The sequence below is a fragment of the Falco cherrug genome, chromosome 2, assembly GCF_023634085.1.
Source record: "Falco cherrug isolate bFalChe1 chromosome 2, bFalChe1.pri, whole genome shotgun sequence".
NCBI classification, from domain to species: domain Eukaryota; kingdom Metazoa; phylum Chordata; class Aves; order Falconiformes; family Falconidae; genus Falco; species Falco cherrug.
Genome location: NC_073698.1, coordinates 63305806 through 63324444, shown reverse-complemented (window position 1 = coordinate 63324444; position 18639 = coordinate 63305806). Strand labels below are relative to the sequence as shown.

Here is an 18639-nt window from a genome sequence, read left to right as displayed (position 1 = left end):
TACTCAGCTGTGACAATAATAATTGTAATGGAGTAAGGCTTTAGGGGGTTTATATTCTTTCTGTAAAGACTCATACAGAGATGCTGAATGTTCATCTGTTTCTAGAGTGATTTAAAATAGTCCAGTGATCAGTTTAGCTAAGAAAAGATATGTCAGTTTAACTACTCTTTTCCTCATACTTTATGTCATGTGGAGAATAATACAGTTTTCCTAAAGTTTTGCACTTTTATACAAAGGTATAAAGGCAAGGTTCTTAAGGAATAAAGCTTACTGTGAGTAGATAATAAGGCAGAAGGTTTCAGTGATTGTGATTCTTTCTCTAATCGTGTTTTGGGGGTTGTTTCAAATCTTAGGTGCGAAAGGTGATGTGGGTTTTCCAGGATCCCCAGGAAGTCCGGGGATCCCAGGCCTGAAAGGAGAACCAGGATATGCTGGTCCACCAGGTCCTAAGGGAAGCCAAGGTCTTCCTGGGCTACCAGGAAGTGCAATTGAGGGCCCTAAAGGAGACAGAGGACCCCAAGGCCAACCTGGTCTTCCAGGTAATTCTTTATCTTTAGTATTAATGTACTGCTGTTAAGCAAAGCTCACCTAATTAATTCATGATTAATCAGTATTGCATATTCTTGTTTATCCTCTTCTCACAGGTCATAGCTTCCCTTCATAGGCAGTTTGGTGTTATGTCCTAGGAGAGGCTGATTTTATGTCCTCAGGCAGTTGGTTTTGTCCAGGAATCTTTCTGATGTTGAGAAGTTTGCCTCCCATTTCCATCTTTCCCTCTGGACTTTATTTACTGTTGTGAGGCAGCCATGGCTGTATGTTCTTATGTCCTGGAGTGTTAGTGTGTTTAAAAATGGCCCAGTGTGGCCGTACCTTGGCAGTGGCCCTGTGCTAGAGGTTAAGGAGGGGAGCAGAGCAGAGCTGCAATATGTCTTTAGTATGTTTATACCTGAGAACATACCATCTGTTTGTTCTGCACATAAAGAGAACTCTCCGCTATTTTCCATCAGTCACAGGCTGATAAATGTTAGGATGGGGAGTCATATGGACCTCCCTGCAACAGATTCCTCTGCTTATTTTCTTGAAATGTTGTTACAATAATTACTTTGGTTCTGCCTACCTGTAGATTGAGCCAGCTTGTTCTCCATCAGGTACTGCTCTGAACAAATTTTGCCACTAAATAATGTCTTCTTCTGGCTTGCAGGTTTACCAGGTCCAACAGGGCCACCAGGACCCCCAGGACTGAAAGGGGCCAAAGGAGAGCAGGGGAGCAATGGTTGGCCTGGGACTCCTGGCAGTCCAGGAGTCAAAGGTGATCCAGGTTTCCAGGGACTGCCAGTAAGTTACTTTTAGTACCCTCCAGATATGCTGAAAGTTGGTTCTTGTAATTAATGGATGTATTAATCATAGATATTTCTTGTTCAAAATAATGATACTTTATGCTCAAAGTGCCTTTGGACTCACTGCTGACGATGTCAAGTCAGTCTGAAAACATTTAAGTTCTCTCCTTCTAAAGGCTTCCCGGTAAGCTAATGAACTTATTAGAAATTTATAGATAGTGAGTGGTAGCATACAACACCCAGAATATAATAATTTAGAGTGTATTAACAGTACAAGATGGCTGCAGCACATCCATAAATCCTACAAATGCATTAGTAGTTAATTTTAAAGGTTGCGTATTTCATGATAAATTGCCTTTTGAAAATATCTGAATTGTTTGGTTTTGTTATGAAAACTTCCAAATAAAGTGCACTTTCAGTACTGTAAGTGATGAAATATAGCTGCTGATTTAGAAATACAAACAGGCAATGATATTAGTACTTTGTGGTCATATATTATTCATTTTCCCTGGTCTAAACCAGTCCCTTTTCTGTGTATTAGGGAGAATGAAGCAGAATAAGACAGTCACCCAGAATAGTTGGTCTTCTATACTCTTCCTCTTGGAGTGTCCGCTGCCTTCTTCCACACTGAAAAATACAGTCTATATTTTAACTATTCCTCTTTCCTACTAAGAAAATAATAAAAATAAAGAATTATTAATAATAATTGTGATTATGATGATGATAATTTTGGAAGAAGGAATAGGAAAGTAGGTGGATATGACTCAACAATTCCTAGTGTACAAAAGGAAGACTCGGGAATAGGGTCCTGATGTGAAAAAGCAGGATACTGATAGTGGACGTAAAAGGTCCACATTATTCTCGATAATGCAAAGATCCACTGTATCCTTTTGTGCATCCAGGATTCACTTCACAGAGACATTCAGGATTTGCTTCACTGTTCTGACACCAAATCTTGGCTATGCCTTTTTATCTTTGAGATCACACCATACCAGCTTGAAGGAAGTGAATTTCAAAATAATATTCTTATTTTAAGAATTTGCAGTACTTCTGCATAGTGCTAAATTTCTATATCCCAGGAAATTCTAAAGCTCTTTACAGGCTGATATTCCAGTCCAAGACTGTTTGTTTATCAAGAATGGGAGATGCCAAAGGATTTTGATTCTGTGCCTTAAGCCACAATACATGGTATTGGGTTGTTAACTCAGTGTGAAATGCTCCAGTGAGAGTTATTTCAATAGATTTCTGGTGGCACATACTAAGATGGGTTTCTAATGTCTTTATCCTCCCCATTGTGACAGGCTCCTGCCCTGATTACGGCTCAATTGCTCATAGAGGTTGCCAGGTATATGGTAACCTATATCAGAAAGAAGATTTTGTTACAAGATGGGTGACACAGCCTGTCCAAAAATCATATCCAAAAGAAGTGAATGAGGAGATTAGACTGTGAAACACAAATGGGTTTTTCTGTGCATTTTAACATTGAAATGAGAAAAGAACCATTTTCATTTTCACAAACCGAAATAGTTTTGTTTTGTTTGGAAAAGAACCAAAGCAAAACATTGTTTGCCAAGCTATATCTGATGAGGAAGAAAAAAAAAAAAGTTTAAGAAACTGCATACTGTTGTGGAAAAAGTATTTTGATGGAAAGCTTCCATGAAACTCTTCTTATGAATACTTCTGTTTTATAATTATAACCTAAAAATATTTTAAAAAGCCTCTTTTAAAGAGGTCATCTGACATGTGACTGTCTTCTGAATGAATGTTAACCCTCCTGTTATGTGTTACAGGAGTTCACATCATGATACAAAAAGATGGCCGTTTCTTTAAACAGTTCTGCATACTGTGACTATATGACTGAAGGAAACCAGGGAACCTTACTTCATTAATGCCTCCCTTACCACTCCGAGGGCAGCGCTTCTTTTGTTTAACTTTGGAAGCCTCACTGCTGACATCCATTTTTGAACTAGTCATCTCTTCTCCCTTTATAGTCAGTGGAAAGAATCAGACGTTTGTAGGGAGCCATTCTTCTCACCTTCATATAAACATCTAACTTATGTCAAATGAAAAATCAGTTCTGTGTGTATCTATTCTGTTGCTCTGCAAATATGATAAGATTAATCCTACCACTAGTATTATTTTGCATTGAGTACTGGATTCACATCTCCCGCCTCTGCTCAACACGTTAATTAGCAAAGGGGTTTTGTTTCTTTCCTCCACCTGTGTTCCACATTTTATTATACTGGGGACTATCACTGCCATATTCCTTAAGCCAGGGCAAATCTCTAAACTATACTTAACAAGCTTTTTGCAGATGATCTGCAACAGACAAAAGAACAGAAAATTGGCAGTCCTTTGAATGACTATTCACAGCGTCTTTTGAAAAGTGGGCTTGTTTTTCCTTGAAGTGAGGCTACAATGAACTTGTGACCATTAATTTCAGGGGAGCAGTTTATAATAGTGAAGGCAGAAGGAGGAGTTCATGTTGTGTTTGAAGCGTTTAAATCCTTGAGTATTTTAGCCCTGTTGAAAAGTAAAAATCTTCAGAAAATTATAAATTGTTGAGCACATTTGATTTCATTCCATATGCGAATGTAGAAGTTTTCAAGTCTACTGTGGTCTAGAGTTACCCCATTTGATTATCTAAGTAGCCACCGTCTGCTGGGTCTGCACTGAAATTATTATTTGCTTAGATTTCTGCTTAGTGATGGTTTTCATAACAGCGTGGTCTATGGCTATACTTTTAATTAGCTATACTGTTAGTGAGACCTTATTCTATTATAGTATCTTTGTAAAGCAATAAATAGTTGAGTAAGAATAAGGTGTTATGCTTGTTCTTGTAAGAGAAGTTTCTTATCTAATCATGGTAGAGAGTAACCATTCCTTAAACTTTATGGCTTTTCTCTCATTTTAATTTTTTTTCATAGGTTTTTAAGAAATACACAGCCTATTTGTGAGTTGTATCATAATAGTGTAAGATAACTATACTTCACATTTTCTTTTATACAGGGTAGTCCTGGTTCACCAGGAGATACTGGTCCTAAGGGTGATCTGGGACCTCCAGGAGTTCCAGGTATTCCAGGTGAGAAGAAAATTTACCATATTCCTAAGAAGTATGCAAAGATGTCTCTTTCATATCCTTCCTCTCTCAAAGAAGATGCTTAAAGAATGTTGACTCTATGTTACAAATTATTGAAACAGGACACTGAAAGCTGCATCAAAAAGCACACAAAAGCATTGAGATTTTTCTCGAGGTTTTTTGCCTTTTGCCTGTTGTCTTGCTTTGCTACTTTCAAGTGTGCACTTGCTTTAAAAGGTGGATGTAAAATCAATGGTTTAGACATTACCAGTTAAGAATCTTCAAGATTTTCTTGAGAATTGGAGAGGCAAATGTTACAGCTGTATTTGGGAAAATCCAGTCTTAGTATGTCTCCATTGCTGACCATATTGCTGCTACTGTCACCATCACATACATGAAAACACCACCTGTATAAAAAATGTTTATTAATAAAAAAACTAATTCTTGTAATTTCGAGAAATATATTATTAACTAAAGTAAGATAAGTCTGTTTCCAGTCTTCATTTCTTTGGTGGCTTAGTGCTGTTGTTTTTATCTTGTTCTGGCAAACAGGTAAAAAGTACTTGTGTGAATAAAGTCATGGCCCTTACCTGATCATGGGGTCATACATGATTATTCTGCACATATCCTTCCAAATCAATTAATTTTTATGTAAATATTTCCTTTGACTCCAGGTCCAAAAGGATCTCCTGGCTTCCCAGGCCTTAAGGGTGAGCGAGGTGACCAAGGTCTTCCTGGATCTAAAGGTACAATATAAAGCCTTGCTTTTTTTCCCAGATGTTGTTGTTAAAATGGTCATTTGTAACTAATTAATGGGTATCTCCCTCCCCCTTTTATTCAACGCAAACAGGTAGAATATGAAACCAGATATCATGATATCAGCATCTGAATGGTCAGATTAGATTGAAGTATTGCATAGAAAGTGAATGTATTTATCGCCTGCTCTGAAAAATCAATACTGAGGTTTTGTTATTATTAGAATCTTTAATTGGTGTCCTAGAACCATAGAATCATAGAATGGTTTGGGCTGGAAGAGACCTTTAGAGATCATCTAGTCCAATCCCCCTGCCATGGGCAGGGATATCTTTCACTACATCAGGTTGCTCAAAACCCCATCCAACCTAACCTTGAAGATTTCAAGTGATGGGGCATCCACAAATTCTCTGTCCCAGTGTCTCACCACCCTCACTGTAAAAAAAAAACACATTATTCCTTAAGTCCAAGCTAATTCTACCCTTTTTATGTTTAAAATCATTGCCCTTTGCCCTGTCACTCCAAACCCTGGTAAGAAGTCTCTCTCTATCTTGCTTATAAGCCCCCTTTATGTATTGAAAGGCCGCAATAAAGTCTCCCCAGAGCATTCTCTTCTCCAGGCTGAGCAAGTCCAACTCTCTCAGCCTTTCTTTACAGGAGAGGTGTTCAGGCCTCTGACCATTTTCCATTTTCATGGCTCTCCTCTGGACCTCCTCCATCAGGTCTTTGTCTTTCTTGTACTGAGGACCCCAGAGCTGCATACAGTACTCCAGGTGGGGTCTCATGAGAGCAGACTAGAGGGGGAGAATCACCTCCCTCCACTTGCTGGCCGTGCTTATTTTCATGTAGCCTAGAATACAGTCGTCTTTCTGGCCTGAGAGCACACATTGATGGCTGATACCCAATTTTTTGTCTACCTGTATCCCCAAATCCTTCTCAGGGCTGCTTTCAATCCATTCATCCCCCAGTCTGTACTGATATTGGGGATTCCCCCAACACAGGTGCAGGACCTCGCACTTGGTGTTGTGGAACTTCGTAAGGTTCACATTAGCCCACTTCTCAAGCATGTCAAGGTCCCTCTGGATGGCATCCCTTCCCTCTAGCGTATTAACTACACCATGCAACTGGGGTCACCCGCAACCTTGCTGAGGGAACCCCATGCAGCCTAAGGTCTGGACAGCTATTTCAGTCCTTGGGAGGTCTGTTTGGGTGGAGATATCAGCGTAGATAGTCTGTAGTGCTTCTGTTTGGGTTTTGGCCATAGCCTTGTAGTTGCAGTGTTGGACACCATTTTCTTTCAGCCGGTCACAATCTCCTTACAGTTCTTAGAAAAAGAGTCCACTTTAAGAATGGTAATTCTTTTGAAAGATGTCATCCTTCTAATAATAATTCCATGGAGACCTCTGGGTTGGCTTGCAGAGCCATCAGTTGGTTGGTGTGACTGTCGGGGCTGCAGCCTCAGCCTGCCGGCGAGCAAAGCAGGCAGCCGCCCAGTGACGGGCAGTGTGCAGCTCTTCTGAGCAAACCGCTGCGCAAACTGCCAATGCCACCCCCAAGAGATGGCACTCCCTGTTTGCCCGCGCTGGTTGCATTGCTTCTGGTCAGAGCTACATCTGTGGGGCTGCTCTGTTCTGTCTGGGGAGAGATGAGAATGTGGGAGGTAGCAATATGGTTTTCAGCAGCAGCCTGTGCAGCTACTTAGGTGTTACCAGAAGTTTCTAAGTGGCAGAGGCCCAGCTCAGGCTGTTTCCCCCATTGTCCCTTGAACCCCATTGTCTTCTACCCTCAGACAACTTCAGGTTTGGCTTCTTAACAGGTATGGCTCTACTCAGTGCACATGAGAAGTCCTGGACACATTGATGACTTGTAGGTATAGGCTCTGTTCTCCAACTACATAAATGGCAATACAAAGTAACACTGTTTTCTCGCTTCCTTATTGTGCAATACTACATACATGCTGACTTCCTCTGTTAACATTGGCAGGTTTACAAGGCCCACCAGGCCCACCAGGTGCTTTTCAGCTTGTTAAAGGGGATCCTGGCTTACCTGGCCCTGTAGGACCAGTTGGTCTCAAAGGTTTCCCAGGACTTCCAGGTCCCAAAGGACAGCAAGGTGAGACTTTCTAACTTACCAGTACAAATCCATTTTAAGTAATGTAAAAAGAGGCCAATGGTAGGCTAGACATTGGAAGATTTTTTGTATAATATTATCCAGCTTTTAATAGCCACTTAAATTGTGATGAGGAAGAGAGTCCTTTTTGAAGCTCATCCAGAGGAGTCCCAGAAATAGATGCCTTCCTAGTAATTTTTTTATATGCTCTCACTCTGCAGTCATCAGTATCTGAGATTAACTTTAAGCAGAATGACTGCAACACAGTGCTCATCCTTTCCCCAGAATGTATTTGTTGAGGTACCTTCTTTTTTCAGTGTTGAATCCAAACTTAATTACTGTGTGTGTCTGGGAGAAGACAAGCATGAGGAAAAACACCTTAACCTTGGAGTGGAAAGTGCTTCCTCGGGAAGCTTGTTCCACAGTCCTAGATTTCATCTCTTAGTCCAGATATTGCAATTTTTAGAAAGAAAATGTGAACTAAAAAAAATTAACACATTAGGGAATAAGGGAATGGAGCAAAAAGTAAGACAAATAGAATGCTGGCACAAGGACACATGTCCTTCACAATGACAGCACATGGAGAGTGGGAGCTCAGAGGTATTCTTAAGCTATTAATATTCTAAGGGAAAGCTTTGTTCCTGATTGTTTTATGAGAAGATGATGGGGTATTATGGTGGAATATAATTGAAGTAATTGATACGGAAGTTTGCTTTTGAAGGTGGGGTTGCAATTCTGCAGCTGCTAACCATTAGCATATAGCTGTGAAATAATCTCAGCAACTGAACACAGCATTGGTTTGCTTGTATGGGATATGTTGCTGTTTTCTAGCAGTCAGTTCAATACATGAACACAGTATTGCTTTCTGAGAGATCAGGAAAAGGACAGCTGTGACAATCTGAAGCTTCGGATATGCCACAGGATATGATATGGTGTTAACTTCTTTTTCCCAAAGTCAGAGTTGCTGAGTTTATGTACTCAGTATAAATACAATCAGACTCAAAGCATCCCTAGAAATTGATAAAAGGAAGACATAGCATATGTCTGAAAACCTGTTTGGGAAGCAGCTAGGAGAATGCTGATTTTCCCACTGTTCATGACCTTACTTTTTGTGGTCTGTTTTTGATTGAGTCATATGATAAGCAGAGAGGGAGGAGATTGCTGCCTTTCCTTTTCATAGTCCAGACAAATACTAGTTATTTTAGAAGTACGCCTTCTGCTTACTTCTTTGTTCTCTACTATAATCACTTGACTTGCAGTAACCCATGTATGTGCTTTAGATATTGAAATATACACACTGAATCTGCATGAATTTAGCTTATGCTGAGGTGTGCCTGTGCTGTACTGTATTAAAAGCCAGTAAGTCAGAGCTAACATGAGGTATTATCCGGTAATAACTAGTCCTTGCTTTTCAACAGGGGTGACAGGACCTTCAGGTGTACCTGGACCACCTGGTAGTCCAGGGTTTGATGGTAAACCTGGGCAAAAAGGAGAAGCTGGTCCTTATGGTCCCCCAGGTAAGCCCATGAGTTCTTCAAAGACCTGGTTCTTTCATAGAAAATTAACATAGGAGATCAGGTGTCAATATATCTATTTTCACTTCTTTAGTTATGTAGGCAGAGTACTGCTGTTTGTAGAGATGAAAAAAACCTCTCTGTATTGTAGGGCCCAGAGGATTCCCTGGTCCACCTGGCCCTGAAGGTTTGCCTGGGGCTATGGGCCCACCAGGTGCACCATCTGTTGCTCATGGCTTCCTTGTTACTAGACACAGTCAAACCACCGAAGAACCATCGTGTCCATTTGGAACAAGGCTGATTTACCATGGCTACTCCTTACTTTATGTACAAGGGAATGAAAGAGCACATGGCCAAGATCTGGGTAAGCAGAGACCAAATTAGAATTCAAATAGAACTCATTACAAACCAAATGTTTCTTTCATTTGTAGAACTGTATTGAACAAACCTGTGTAATTATTCTTGGCTAGCTGGTTGGTACAAATACAACCTTTTAGGCTGGTACAAATAATGGTTTGGTGTATAGTGGAAACTGTGTCCGTTTAGTTTTTATTTAAGAAAGTTTTTATCAAAGCCTTTGACATGGTCCATCCATAGTACCTTTGTAGTCATAGTAGCAAGTTATGGACTGCCTAAGTAGATGATAAGGTGAGTGGGAAATTGGTGCGTCCATCAAGCTCAGAGAGATGTGATCAGATGTACAAAGTCTGAGTGGTGGTTGTTGATTAGTGATGTCACTCAGGAATTAGTACTGGGTCAATACTATTTAATGAATTTATTTATGACTTGGATGATGGGATAGAGTGCACTCTCAGCAAGGCTGTGGGTAATGCCAAACTGGAAGGGATGGTTGATTCACTAGTGAACGCAGCTGCCATTCAGAGGGACTTGGCCAAGCTGGAGAAAAGGACTGAGAAGAACCTGAAGTTCAGTGAAGGCAAATGCAGAGGAGTACACCTAGAATGAAATAAAGTCATGCAACAGAACAGACTAAGGGTGGAGCGCTATTTCCAGTAGCAGCAGTAAAGACTGCTAGAAAGCTGCTTTGCAGAAAAGGATCTGGGAGCCCTGGTGCACAACACTGAACATGAATTAGCAGTGTGCCCTTGAAACAGCTACCCCATTCCCCACTGCCCAGCCTACTGGCCTCTGTTGGCAAATGTGCAAACAGCAGATGGAAGTGATTCTTCCCCGCTGTTTGGCCACTGTGAAGTCACATCTGGTAAATTGTGCCCAGGCTTGGGCCTCCCAGAGAAAGGGAAACTGTGATGTACCACAGTGAATACAACAGCTATCTACTAAGATGGCTCGTGAGGTCTGGATAACCTGATGGAGCTGCGTTTGCTCAGCCTCAACAGAAATTTAGGGAGAAGCCTTTGTTGCTGTCTGCACATAGGATAGAGAAGATGGAGCCAAACCCTTCTCAGAGGGGCTCAGTGACAGAAGAAGAAATGAACACAAAGTATGAGATCTATTCCAATGAAACAAAAAGAAAAGCTTTTTTAACCATGCTAATGCTCAAACACTGGAGTGGGACCCCAGAGAGGTTGTTGAATCTGTCTTTGGAGATACTCAAAACTCAACTGGCTATGGACCCAAGCAAGCTGATCTAACTGGCAAGGGGTTAGGACAGATGACCTCTAGAGGTCTATTCCAGTCTAAATTATTCCATAATTCTATGGGCAAGATGGGGCTACCCCTTGCCTTGCCCTGTTCCTTCCTTACGGAGCTAAGAGAAGTCACTTTGGGAGAGCTGGGCCTTCCAGAGTGAGTGTCATCTGCTTTTTAGCAGCTCCTGGAAATATTTGTTTGGAGGTTGGCAATGGTTTAATAAAAATGGGTTAACAAATAACCTTTCACTTAACATTTCAGGCACAGCAGGAAGCTGTCTTCGTAAATTTAGTACCATGCCTTTCTTATTCTGCAATATCAACAACGTATGTAACTTTGCATCGAGGAATGACTATTCCTACTGGCTGTCCACTCCTGAACCCATGCCGATGAGTATGGCTCCGATCACTGGTGATAATATTAGACCATTCATCAGCAGGTACGGTTTCAATTTTGCTGTGTTTGTAAAATGAAGAAGCCTGTGAAAAGTGCATATGGTGCTTTTTTCTTTTTTTTTTTTTTTAAGAAGGCTTTTAATCTGTATATTTTTATTTCCTGCCTTTAAATTTAAAAATTTAAAGTTTGAGATCCTTTGATGAAATGGTTCAGTTTAGACTTTGATAAAAAATAAATCCATCTGGGGGAAACCCAAACAAATGAGTAGTCTATTTTGAGTCTAATTGAAATGAAAAGAGCTACTTTGAAATTATGTTTTGCAAAAGCTATAATGTACTTTGAAGGAGAAAAAGTTTTGAATTTATTCACAATTCTTATCTAAAACACTTCCGTTTTTGACTAGCCATAGCTAGGAGCTCTTTAGGGCTTGGTTTCTTTGTGCTTGAAAATGGTTGCATTATCATACAGTAGATTGCTAGGTTTCTTCCATTGTTTTGGTCATACTACTTGAATACAGCCATTATTGTCTGAATTAAAGGAAATGGTTGCAAAATCAGTCATCTATTTTTTAATAATTCTAGATTCTCAGCTAGCATAAAGTGTGGCACTTGTGTCAAACATGACTGTTCTGCCATCAATTCAACATATTGAACTTTTGGTCCATTTTAGATTTTAAGGCCATTAACAAAAACTAACCTGTCATAATACGCCCAGTGCTGAAGGCAGAGGTATGAACAAGAGTGTGGTGAACAGCATCACTGGTGAGGGAATCTTAAACTTATAATTTAGATGATAATGATTAGATATAGGCATTACTATGATTCCTATCACTGCTTCTGATCAGTATCGGCTCTTGCTGATCACCCTTCCTGCCATGTAAAGTAAATAGGAGTGAAGATTGCTGTTATTATTTTCTCAGGTTTGTATATACCCTCTGAGAGAAAGGACAATTCAAATCATCAGTGGGTTGTAGTCTTGACATCTTGGTATGTTCAAAAAGCTATTTGGCATTGCTGCAAAACGTTCAGTATTTATTCCGCATAACAGAATCCATCTTGTGTCTGCAGTTGTACTCTCTGCTGTATTTTTTGTTTAGTGCCATAGAAATTTATATGCCTTGAAAATGAGTGGGCAGATTGAGGGCAAGATTCTCAAGAGAGGCTATAGTTTTTATGTGACGTTTTTGATTGTTCATTAGATGTGAGTGGAAGGGGCTTGACTTTCAGAAAAATTCAAATGACCAACCTCTGAAATTCATATTCCTCTTATGCCATAGCTGATCAAGCACCCAAAATAACCTTTAACAAGCACTTTTGAAACTCTTGCTCAGGGAGGTACCCACCAACATTTTGCTTTATCTTATGCATATAGATGAGCTTTTGCACCATAAAAATGTATATGGGTGTATATATATATATGTATATACACACACATATATGTGTGTATGTGTGCATGGGTTTTTCTCCTTTTAGCCGTAGAAGAGAGTGAGATAATTGTAATACACATTTTTTAAACCAGCAAAGGATCCGAGAAGACTATTCTTTCAATTTATTTTATCAGTCAAGGCTTTTAAACCAAGTGTTTTCCCTGTCCAAAAGTTGAAAAGGTGTAGAAGTGTCACTTGCTGCCTTGGGTCATGGGATTTCTTTTCATGTAAGGCCTTCCACTGAAATACCAGAAATCTCTTGAAGCAAAGCAGAGCTCCAAGAATAGAGACAGCTTTACATTCTTCTTTTAACTTACTCTTTCATTGATGTGTTTCTTAAAATAACTGTCTTGCTTCTGCACTAAAGATGAAGGCAGTAGGTATGACAGCAGTCCTCACAAGTCAGAAATAGAAGGCTTTCATTCTGAACTCCTTTGCTTCTGTGCATTTTCCAGAATCCACCTTAATCCATTTTGCACTTGATTCTTTTCACCGCTCTGATAACAAGAATCAGACTGTTTAGTTCTAAGTATCTGTTTCGAGTCTTTTTCATCATTGCTAACTGCAGTAGCCAATTTAGGAGTTTTACAAGGAAAAATGGATTATATCTATCAAATTCCTTATTACCAGCTCCCGTATTAAAATTTCCAGCCCAACTTAACATTTTTTTATGATTCTCCTGTGAAGGCACGATAGGTCATTGGATTATTCGGTAACCTAGCAGTTCTGAGACACAATGGATTTATCTAAAGTAAAAGAACTGGTGCTGCATAGCTTTCTGAAGAGTAGCTTTCAAGTCCATTGTTGAAGTTATTTCGCGAGAAATCTCTTACTGGAGATGAAGACCACAAATGTAAATAAAAGCCACTTTTAAGGAAAATGCATGAGGCAGAGTCTGCATTAGATTAGATTAGCAGTGATTACCTTTGTAAGACATTTTCCAGAGAGATGGCTTTCTCTCTGGAAGTCACTCAGGGCTATGTTTAGGATGATGAATTGCTGTTACTTGTCTCTCGTCACAGCAGACCACTTTTAAGTGATACTTGCTGAGTTACAATGTTTGGCTATTTGCCTTTCATGTTCATGACATTGAGCACTTTTAGAAACTACAGTACAAATGGGACTAGGAAAAGACAAATATATTTGAATTCAAATAAGATATCTCTTGTTCTTTGCTCATAGAAAAGCTAATAGGAATAAGACTTAATAGTCAAGCTGTCCCTAAGCAAATGAGAAGGAAAAAAAAAAAAAAAAAGAAAAAAGAAAAGAACCAGTTGTTTGTTTTTCTAAATGAAATGTTTTGATTTCCCTTTGGTTTTGAAAGTGACATTTTCTGATTCAAGATTCCTTAAAATAACTTCTGAAAAAGGAAATACTAATCCTCAAGTGTGTGTAGCTCATTTGTGTCTTGGTATTTCTAGATGCTCTGTGTGTGAAGCTCCTGCTATGGTAATAGCTGTTCACAGTCAAACAATTCAAATACCACCGTGTCCTGAAGGCTGGAGTTCACTTTGGATTGGTTACTCCTTTGTCATGGTAAGTGTACTGGGGCATATTCTGAGCTGACAAAACCACTTCTTTCGAGTGTCTGATCTGCACTCCTGCTCTGGGAAAGTTAATATCTGACTAGGTCGCTTCAGGTCTTAGAAGGGCATTAGACCTCTACCCTTTCTGGTGACTTAAGATTCTGGCTAATTGCTAAATGAGAATAATGCAATATAGCAATTAGGTGTTCACTTTTGGGGAAATGCACACAGCTTGCTTTCTTGTTTGCAGCTCCAGCACAGGATCCGAGGGCTGAATAAATGAGGAAGCAAGCATAATTTTCCATTGTCTTTGTACATCTATGTTGCAGCCTTGCAGTAGCTTCTTAGAGTTGTAGCATATCAGTGCCTATCCACTTCCCATTTTTTGATGAATAAGCCTTCAGTTTTCAAATGGCATTTTTGTCCTTTTATCCAGTTTTTTCAGCTGTATCTATACTAGCAAAGCAAATAGGGCCAAGGAGTGGCTTGGAAGAGCCACTCTGTAGTCTTCCATATTGTTCAGTTGTTAGCATGCTTCTTGTCATGCTCACCACCTATATCAACAGACACTCTCCCAGGCAAGGTCTGGACATGATCTGAGAAACAGCATGGATCCAAAGCTGTTAGCACTCCGCAGTGGGAGAGAGGCCACTGTGATGTGGGGCAGGAACTGTGTTAAGCTATTCAGTATAAACCCTACCCGTCTGTATGTCTTCTGGGTTGGAGAGCTGGCCCTGGTCTGTTGCTAGCATAGAGTGCTATATGGAGTTCTTGGGTTCTACTGTCAGTCCTGAAGGATTTCTGTACATAAAGCTGCCTCTGAAGTTGATGTTGCTGGTGAATTGTGCTGCAGTTAAGCAAGAGAACCCAGTGCCACCTCAAGCCCTTCAGCTCTACCTTCTTGCTCTTCCTTGAGCTGAGGGACAAAACAGCAGACAGACGCAACAGAGAACAAGGAGAGGCATGTGAAGAAATACCTGTGCAAGAGAGTTAATAGGTGTTGTAGCAGAAGAGGTAAAGAATCCCTCTCTGACTGATACTTTTGCATTTTTCTAGCACACCAGTGCTGGTGCGGAGGGCTCTGGCCAAGCCCTGGCGTCTCCTGGTTCCTGCCTAGAGGAGTTTCGAAGCGCTCCCTTCATTGAATGCCATGGCCGGGGCACCTGCAATTATTATGCAAATGCTTACAGCTTCTGGCTTGCCACTATAGAGAGGAACGAGATGTTCAAGTAAGTCCTTGATTTATTTATCGGTATTTGAGACTTAGTCAAGGGTTGTCACTGAATAAGAGAAGTATTGTTTGAAGGTAATACATGGTTCAAGTATTGGCTGTGCCCCAGCCTGGTTAGTATACGCAGGTAATGATTTTTGTAACAAAAAGAAAAAAATCATAATAGCTTTTGGGGGAATTAATGAATGTATCTTCCATTAGTGTTTACAATGTGTCATTTGTACCTAGCATTTTGCTTTTCAGAATAATCTAACGGTGTTTGCATTTCCATTATGTTTGTATTCACCGAGTGGTAACTGGGATAGGCTGACATACTGGCTGAAATTAAGTTAGAATATTACATTCCCCTCTAGTGGGTGTTAACACATAATAGAACCACTGGAAATTAGTGCAGGTGTTGAACTAAGTGAGCTGAACAATTATTTACCTTTTCCTAATGTAAGAGGAAGTAATGTCGGAATAAAATGCAGTTGAAGGCAGAGGCCTTAGACATTTCTTCAGTCCTGCCGATGTTCTAATTTGAGGAATTAAGTGGTAGTAGGCTTTTTTCTGGTCTCCTGCACATAAGTATTTTTCAACACAGTCTAATCTGCTCCATACAAATTTTATTGATCTGTTAGCATATAGACCAGTTCCCAGGTCTGCATAGCTTGCCTGATTAGCAGACATTCCTCTAGAGTGCAGGCAAACATCTTCTTCACTACAGTCCATGCTGCTGCTTCTGGTACCCTTCATCTGATACCCTTCATCTCTTCATGTCTTCTACATCTGTGAATGCTCCTTAGCCTGTCTCAGTCAGATTGTTTAACCACTTTGGACTGTTTGTCTATGAGAGAATTGTCAACTGAGTAGGTAGAAAAATTGAGCACCAGCACTGATTATCAGTGGAGTTGTGATAATCTCATCAACCAGAAAAGCTACTGCTTAAAGAGCCCATTTGTCAGTGCTGGGGTTAAGCATTGGCTCCCTAGGAAAGAGGAAAGCTGGTCAGAGGAAAATTTAGAGGAGTCACCACTACAGTTGTTTTTATTCATTGAGTCCTACCCAGAAATCTGTGAGCTTCATATCCTTTTCTGGCTACAGACTGTATCTCAAAATAATAAAATAATCCCATATCAAGGGACCTGTCCTACTATCACAATTGACAAATACTCTTCAGTTTCCTCTAAACTCATAATCCTTTTTAAAGAAAAGTGCTAAATGTAAGCGCACTGTTTTCTGAAAATGCTTTATTGCCAGTTGCTAGGAGTAACTGCTTATGATAGGTTAGAGATTAAAGATTTTGGTTTGTCTTTCTGTATGACATCATGTAATTTCCTTTGCTAGCTTTCCATTTTTTCTGTAAAGTCACAAGAGTTAGCAGAAACCCATGAACAGTGAAATGTCTTCAGTTTCTTAATATTTTTGTTACTGCCCAAATTCCAGCATGTTTTCAAACTGCTGATTAAACAGGTAGCATCTTCCAGTTAGGAAAATGTTCGGCCTTGTGACAGAACTAAATTCTGAAGTAACTGGAAGTGGACAGTGTTTAAAACTAACTGGTTTTGTGATTGTGATAGCTTGTGACCAAACTTGAAAGTGACTATACATTGGAGAACTTAAGAGACACCTTCTTGATTCAGCACAGCTTGAAGAGGCACTTGGCTGCATGCAAAGTTTGCGTTGTCAATTATAAACCTGAAAACGGACTGACTGTATCAACAGTTGTTCATGGGTCTTTTCATTTATTTTTTTTTTTTAATAGGAAACCGACTCCCTCAACTTTGAAAGCAGGGGATCTGCGCTCCAATGTTAGCCGTTGTCAAGTCTGTATGAGAAAAACATAATGACTTTTGAATTTCAACTAATTTCACACAATATGGTGCTATTCGTTTAACAGCAATGAAGCCTAGACATATATCATATGTACCTCATTGTTGTCCAATATGAAAACAGTAAAGTGCCTTTTAGGAACTTGCATAACTAACACACACTGCTTTACTGGCCCTGTCCTTGCTGAAGAAGAAAAGAGACAACAAAGATAAGCTTCAAATGTTGACATGCCAAATGGCACTTTTGATCAAAATATATGTATTTTTTATATAAATGCAATGCACTGATAGAATAAAAAGTCAGCATTTATCCAGAAAAAATGCAAAGGTGCTAGGAGGTATGCAGTTCTGCCTTATACTGTTTGACCCCCCTTTCTCATTCTTGTATTATATATTTTGATTCATTTTTCTTCCCCAGATAAGTTTGTTGTTACCGTTATCTAGGTGTCTCGAAATCCCAGACTCTTGGGTATGTACTTATTGTTCCTGTACAAAGCAATACTAATGTAAAAAAGAGTTTTGGGATTACAGACTGTGGTTAAGCAACACGTAACCATCTTTTCACAACATAGAGTGCCATTCTGCAAACCTTTGCTTCTGTTTGTAGTCTTCAGCGTTACTGGTTTTAATGGGTCTACATCTGGAAGAGATTGCCAAACTGGTTTCCCAAATAGGCAAGTAAGTGTTTCTGCTATGTTGGTACTATGCAGCTTCTTTATGCAGTAGGACAAACTTTCCTGTGGAATAAAGAATGATCCAGCGATGGTCAAGGAAAAATTATATATAAATATTTTAGTAATTTATATAGGTATCAACCATTAGGCAAATCAAGCTCTGAGTTTATAATTTCAAAAAGAAGCTTACAAAAGTTTTCTTCTTTTCAGTGTCATGAATTAGATGTTAAATGCCAAAAGATGATGTGAAATGTTCATTTTACATAGGCCATTTCAATACTGAAGTTGCAGAGACTGAACCCGGGTTAATAGCTATTTGTGTTTATTATAGTAAATCCCGCTTTGAGCTTGTAGTCTTTATTCTGTATTTAATATTTTTCAGGGTTTTAAATGCTACTCACACACTGAATGACTTGATTTTGAAAAGTATAAAGCCTTAATTTTGTTAATATTGTGCCAAAAAGATTCTTCAAAGTGGCCTCAGAAATATTTCTAAAGAATTTCTGTGCAATAATACCATTGTTTGAGCACATCTGTGTCCAAAAGTGTTTTATAGACTATTACCATGGAAATACCAAAAGATTTTTACAAATGCCAAGGCCTTTGTGTAATTTCTTACATGTGTATTTCTTAAGAATTCAAGTTTGTAATAAAACTATTTGTGTAAAAAAAAACCAGAAGAAAAGAAGAAGTTTTTACTAATTTGTTATTAGCATTCCTTTACAGCAATGAATTAATTTTTAATGAGCTACCAATAAATGCACAAGCTTGATGCAATCCTAGATTATTTTTGTTTTGCACATCTTTCAGATGTACAAAGCATCTTCAGAAGGGGAAAACAGGACACCCGATTTACACCTCTATCGTTATTTTGTAAGAACTGTTACTGATAGAAAAAACACATGGATTATGTGCCCATTCCTGAAGTATGTTTGATTTGAACATGTTACAAAAGTCTGCTAACTTCATCTTAGCTCATGGGAAGCGATCAAGTTACATGTATTTTTCACTCTTCCCTTGAATTTTTCATGCACAAATCAGAACTGAATTACACAGGATAAAAAATAAAATATGTCTTGTAAATTTGCTTGTAAATGGGCAAGGTGCATCTTGGCTCTGGTTGTCTGAAGAAGAAATGGGCTGTGATATCTTTTTCCTTAGGAAAAGCACGT

General features: G+C 39.3%; 1 protein-coding gene across 2 annotated transcripts in view; it reads left to right on the top strand.

Annotated features, from left to right (window-relative positions):
- Positions 1–18249, top strand: part of COL4A1 (collagen type IV alpha 1 chain) — a 124789-nt gene extending 106540 nt beyond the window's left edge. For both annotated transcript variants that reach the window (XM_055701241.1, XM_055701242.1), the window contains exons 42-52: positions 354–539; positions 1202–1335; positions 4347–4419; positions 5091–5162; positions 7153–7281; positions 8697–8795; positions 8944–9156; positions 10665–10842; positions 13647–13761; positions 14808–14980; positions 16727–18249. In XM_055701241.1, the coding sequence (XP_055557216.1) occupies positions 354–539; positions 1202–1335; positions 4347–4419; positions 5091–5162; positions 7153–7281; positions 8697–8795; positions 8944–9156; positions 10665–10842; positions 13647–13761; positions 14808–14980; positions 16727–16808 (1454 nt within the window). In that variant the 3' untranslated portion in view covers positions 16809–18249. The remainder of the gene's footprint in view (positions 1–353; positions 540–1201; positions 1336–4346; positions 4420–5090; positions 5163–7152; positions 7282–8696; positions 8796–8943; positions 9157–10664; positions 10843–13646; positions 13762–14807; positions 14981–16726) is intronic.
- Positions 18250–18639: the final 390 nt, after the last annotated feature.